We start from the raw sequence: 6,000 nt of genomic DNA on the forward strand, positions 1-6,000 counted from the left end.
CCTACTCTTTGCGACCCCATGGACTGCAGCACACCATGCCTCCCTGTCCATCACCAACTCCCAGAGCTTGCTCAAGCTCATGTCCATTGAGTCGGCAATGCCACCCAACCATCTCATCCTGTGTCGTCCCCTTCTCATCCCACCTTCAGTCTTTCCCAGCATCAGGGTCTTTTCAAATAAATCAGTTCTTCGCATCAGGTGGCCAAAGTACTGGCGTTTCAGCTTCAGCATCAGTCCTTCCAATGAATATTCAGAACTGATTTCCTTTAGGATGGACTGGTTGGATCTCCGTGCTGTCCAAGGGACTCTCAAGAGTCTTTTCCAACACCACAGTTCAAAAGCATCAGTTCTTTGACACTGAGCTTTCTTTATAGTCCAACTCTCACGTCCATACATGACTACTGGAAAAACCAAAGCTTTGACTAGACGGACCTTTGTTGGCAAAGTAATGTCTCTGCTTTTTAATATGTGATCTAAGAGGCCTAGATTTTGTTAATTCTGTAATGAAAAAAGATCCCCAAATATGGTCCTACACAGAAAACTTCATTCATCCCAGGCCTCCCTCTGGGTGTTTCCATACTCCTCAGGTCTGTGCTCACCTTCCATCCGACCACTTGACTATCCGAGCATTGCTTTCTTTAATTTTATTTCCGTCTTTATCCCGGCGTATCCTCCATCGCATAGTATTTTCTATCTGATATAAAACACAAAGGCATACAAAACCAGCTGGTAAAGAATCTGCCTGCAGTGCCGGAGACCTGGATTCGATGCTTGGGTTGGGAAGATGCCCTGGAGAAGAGTATGGCAACCCACTCCAGTATTCTTGCCTGCAGAATCCCATGGACGGGGGAGTCTGATGGGTTACAGTTCATGGGATCGCAGAGACATGACTGATCAACTAACACTTTCACATATAAAACCAGTATTACTGACTGCATGTTCTTTTCTTCTCAAGTGATTTATAATCACATGCCAAGAATTCAGAGGTGGTGAGAAAATAAGCTCACCGAAAAATAGATGATTAGGCAACATGGAAACCCTCCTACTACAGATACCTAGAGACACTGGTTAAACGCACCAGACGTTCTGTTTTAATCTTTTCTGAGCTCCACCTCATGGCAGTGGAAGCAAAAACTTAGGGCCCATATGAGGTAGGAGGTTATAACTCAGATTTCTATTGCAGCCCCACTTGAAGGGTTATGAACCCAATGAAAGAAGGACTAAAGAAAGGCCCAGTAGGAAAGAAAGCTCTGAGCATTAATTTAGAAAAAAAAATAAGTAATAAACAATAAATTAAAACCTGAGACTTTTGCTTTACCCATATGGTGAGACACTCCAAATTACAAAAGTAGTACAAGAACGGCTATCACTGTGGCCTCTGGCAGACGCTCATTCCATAGCCAGTTAAAGAAAATGCCATTCCTATGAGAGCAATAGTAGGGTTTTGCTTTCCAGGCCTTCTCAAGGGGGACCCCCTAAGGACAAGACCTTCTCTGTGCATAAGCTGAATTTCCATAAAGAGTCTGAGATATTTTTACTATGGGAAGCAGCTCAGATCTATCCATGATAAAAATTGGAGGGGCAGTTCTGTATATCTAGCTATATTATTATTTATCCTGAAGGAAGTAGCTAACAATTTTCAAGAATTCTTATCTTGACTGCTGTCAAAAAATTACAACTGCCAAAGAAAGGTTAGAAAAGTGATAATTCTACAACAATTTTTTAAAAAGGATATGTACCTTCTCTCCTAAAAATATTCTGAAAAGACATTTAATTCCTCATTCTAAACAGGTATTTATTGATCAAAAAATAAACATAAAGATCATTTTGTAAGTTCATCTCAAACTGTTATCCCTGTTTTATAAAAAGCTTAAAAAAAAAAAAAAAGAATAAAGTGTGGAATGGTACCTTTAATTTTAACCTGGTTCTCTCTTCTTCATCAAGCATTTTCTTATTTTCAAATTCATCTTCATAATACTGAGGATCAAAAGGCCTAAAAATTGTTTTTTAATGTATTAGCCATCTTTAGTAGGAATATAATACTATAAAATAATAGTCTTTATAACATGTACCAATGTTAAAAAAAAATCACAGTAGACAAATAACTTCAAGTAAAACTTCAAAGAAATATGCAAATTAGCTTTTGAAATTTTATTTAGAAGTTTTTTTGCCTGAAAAAAAATCCAAATGTGACTAATAATTCAAAATTTTTTTTTTTTTTTTCAAAATTTTTGAATTGTTTTCTTGTTTGGTGAAATAGTCCTCTAAAGTATAGGTGATGCGTGATCTACCTTTCCATATTTTTTAAGAAAGGTGTCATGTTTAACTGCACAAGAGCTTGCACTTGTGAGCCATCATGACACCATCCACACTATTTTGTTTTCAAATATCATCTTTTTCTAGATTCACAATGGCTTTTGCATTGAACTTTTGTGATTTTTCCAGCAAACTTCCTCACCTTCGTTTACCAAATTTTCAGCTTTATGAGAATAAAAAACATCTTCATCAGCTATGATATCTGCTCATGGATAAGAAAGTGCCAAAATGCTAAAGGAATTATTAGCAGTAAAGCTTTCTCATGCCAGTAAATTCATCATTTTCTACCAGAGCACACCCTAAATTTATTTTTTCAGAGTTACATGAAAAATCTCCCACCTCTGTGATTAGCCAGTGCATTACAAACAAGAACATTTACAGTCCACATACTTTTGCTCAATATCTTGCAGGAAAAATAATACTTTAAATCAGTCCTCTTACTTGGATTCTATGCTGAGAAATTTGGGTAGTTTAACAAAGTATAATTCATTTCCTAAATCAGAGTTGATGTTAGGAATTTCTACTTCTATTTTGGTTTCAGAAATCAGCTCTTCCTCCTGCTGGTTCTGAGGCACTCCACATCCATCCTAAGAAAGGAATCAGAATGTAAGAGCTTGAGGTGACATTAGAAATGCTCTAGCTGTCCTGCAACAGGAAGATGCAGGTTTGACAGAATGTAAATTTAGAAGCCACTTCAGAAATAAAGTAGTCAGCAGCCCCTCCAGCCTCACCTCAAAATTTCATCCTATCCTACTCCCCCAAAACCATCATGTAAAACAAGACCTGTTGGCCTGCATTACCAGAAAAAAATGTTGACATACCTAGTTTTCATAAGATATTTAGCAACACAAGTGTGAAATTATACAACACTTCAATACTAAGTAACTATTAAAATCAGAGAAAAATGTCAAATAGTACACACTTCTCTGCAGAAGTTTGAGTAAGAAAAGCTTTTGAATCAAAGGTTTTCAAATTATGAGTCCTCACAGTCTAGCCCCTAAAGTTTGGCATCAAATTCATTCTAAGCAATTCCTTCTATGCCCTTTAATATCCAGAAATTCCCAACATAGCTAAGAAAGTCACCTGTTCATCAGATGTTCCAGACTCTCTATATGAGTCAGGCCCATCAGCCTGTGAAACTTTTTTCTTAGCTTTGAACAATAGGCTCAGTTGAGATTTGTACTTACTTTAGCAGGCTGTTTTTGAATGGGTGGTTGATTATCCCCATCACTGTCTGAAGAAATGTCATCTATGTCTCCAAACAGATCCATTGTCCCACTATAATCTTCAGTGTTGGGAAAGAATGCATCGTATTAATTAATTTCTCTTGACTGAAGTTCTTCACATAGTTCTCGGCCCATCATTTCACTATATTTCCAAGATTCGTAAACCAAATTTCTATTAAGCCATCCTGAAACTGGCTCCATGAGCCTGGGCCTCAGAAGCCTAACGAGCAGGAGTGATTACAGAGAAGGAAAGGAAAATGGGAGTTAGTTGGTGGAAGTCAAGTTGCTGTGATGGCCAGCTTTCAAGGTGGAGCCCAGGGATTCCTGCCTCTGGTATTCTTGCCCTTGTGCAGCCCCCTCCAACAGGCCTCATGGTTGGTTTACGTGATCGACAGAATACAGCTTCACTTCCGAGGCTCAGCATGACGTCATGGCCTTTCTGCCTCACTCTTTCTCCCTTGGGTCACTTGCTCTGGAGGAAGCCAGCTACCACAATGTGAAGACACACAAACTGCCATAGAGAGGCTCATGTGGTGAGAAACTGAGTGCCCCCCTGCCCAAGCACCATGAGAGTGAGCCATCCTGGAAACGGATCCTTCAGCCTGAGATAACATCCTGACTCAATGTTGGAGGAGCCAACATCCTGACTAAAGCCTTATGAGAGACCCTGGGCCAGGGCTACACTACTCCTGACCCTTAGGACTGTGAGATATATGAAATGTTTATTTTAAGCTGGCCCTCTCAGGGAATGTAGCTGGGGAAGGTGAGGGGTGGTGTGCAGGTCATACAAGACATGTCTACTTTGACACTCCTGTCTCCCTCTTTTTGGATTCCCTCTTCACAATGCCAGGGAAGCTTTGGTATCTCAACTTCATTAAATGTAGGCCACCACTGAGTGCTTTTAACTAACCAATCAAGTACAGAGCCATGTCCAGAATATATAAGCACACCCATATCAGTAAATTTGGCCCAAGGTAGTCAAGTGTTTTTCCTTCATCTCACATTCTTAGAATCCACTTTCCCACATATTCCCCAGGCTTTTGCCCATATGTATTAGCAAAACCTTGAAATTGTTTTGATGTATAAGTTACTTCTTCTTCAGTTGAAGTTTACGCTTTCTTTGCCAGTATATAAGATCCTAGTGATGGATCTATTGGTAAAAATTGGGTAAGACAGCACTCAGCTGAGTGGTTCTTGAAGAGAATGAAAACTGACCCAAGTGATGTTATTACAGGATTTTCAAGCAAGAAGACTAGTTTCACAACCTACTGAACGGGAGAAAATATTTGCAAACGATATGACCAATAAGAGGTTAATATAAACAGGTCATCCAATTCAATATAAAAAAAATCTGATTAATGGGCAGAAGACATTAATAGACATTTTTGCAAAGAAGACATAGAGATGTTCAAGAGGCACATGAAAAGATGCTCAACACTTCTAATCATTCAAAATAGAAATCAAACCCACAGTAAGATATCACCTCACTGAATAGCTACCATCAAAAAGTCTATAGATAGCAAGTATCAGTGAGAATGCAGAGAAAGAGAGACCCTTGCATGCTGTTGTGGAGAATATAAATTGGTGCAGCCACTATGAAAAATAGTATGGCTGTTGCTCAAAAAACTAAAAGTAGGGGTGTCCCTGGTGGCTCAGTGGTGATGAATCTGCCTTCCAATGCAAGAGACATGGTTTCAATCCCTGATCCAGGAAGATCCTACAGGCTGCAAGGCAACCAAGCGCATGTGCCACAAATATTGAGCCTGTGCTCTGGAGCCCACAAGTTGCAACTACTGAGCCCACACACTCTAGAGCCCGTGCTGTGCAGGAAGAGAAGCTATCACACCAAGAAGCCTGTGCACAACTAGAGAGTAGCCCCTACTCACCCCAACTAGAGAAAAAAGCCCACAGAGCGATGAGGACCCAGCACAGCCAAAAATAATTTTAAAAAAAACTAAAAATGAAACTACCATCTCATAATTGTACTCCTTGGTTTATATCTGAAAAAACAGAAACCCTAATTTAAAAAGATGCATGTACCCCAAGGTTCATAGCAGCAATATTTACAACAGCCAAGATATCGAAGCAACCAGTCCATCAACAGATAAATGGATTTTAAAAAAGATATGGTGTGAATATATATATGTAATGAAATCCTTCTCAGCCATAAAAAAGGAATGAAACTCTGTCACTTGCAACAGCAGAGACGGACCTAGAAGGTACTATGCTTATTAGTGAAATAAGTCAGACGATGACAGATACAGTATGTTATCACTTATATGTGGAATCTGAAAAATAAATCAGCGAATGAATATAACAAAACAAACAGACTCACAGATATAGAAAACAAACTAGTGGTTACCAGTAGGGAGAGGGAAGCGGGGAGGGACATAATAAGGGTAGGGAATTAAGGCGAACAAACTAGTATGTATAAAGTAATAGATTACAAGGATATAGT

General features: G+C 39.2%; 1 protein-coding gene across 1 annotated transcript; it reads right to left on the bottom strand.

The window, feature by feature from the left end:
• Positions 1–403: 403 nt before the first annotated feature.
• LOC120852997 (RNA polymerase-associated protein LEO1-like) lies at positions 404–5,252 on the bottom strand. Its single transcript, XM_040226530.1, has 4 exons — positions 3,504–5,252; positions 2,758–2,903; positions 1,909–1,993; positions 404–694 (listed from the first exon to the last, which is right to left on the bottom strand). Exons 1-4 carry the CDS (start codon positions 3,585–3,587, stop codon positions 596–598), a joined length of 414 nt encoding a protein of 137 aa, XP_040082464.1. The 5' UTR covers positions 3,588–5,252; the 3' UTR covers positions 404–595.
• Between the last annotated feature and the right edge of the window lie 748 nt (positions 5,253–6,000).

Source organism: Oryx dammah, unplaced genomic scaffold, assembly GCF_014754425.2.
Source record: "Oryx dammah isolate SB20612 unplaced genomic scaffold, SCBI_Odam_1.1 HiC_scaffold_26, whole genome shotgun sequence".
Lineage (NCBI taxonomy): Eukaryota > Metazoa > Chordata > Mammalia > Artiodactyla > Bovidae > Oryx > Oryx dammah.

What these genes read in the sequence shown, in the direction of transcription:
- LOC120852997 (XM_040226530.1), bottom strand. Translation starts at nt 3,587, where the DNA reads ATGGATCTGTTTGGAGACATAGATGACATTTCTTCAGACAGTGATGGG. An exon ending in TTCAAAAACAGCCTGCTAAA is followed by an intron (nt 2,904 to 3,503) that starts GTAAGTACAAAT and finishes TTCCTTTCTTAG; the next exon opens with GATGGATGTGGAGTGCCTCA. An exon ending in TTTCTCAGCATAGAATCCAA is followed by an intron (nt 1,994 to 2,757) that starts GTAAGAGGACTG and finishes AACAATTTTTAG; the next exon opens with GCCTTTTGATCCTCAGTATT.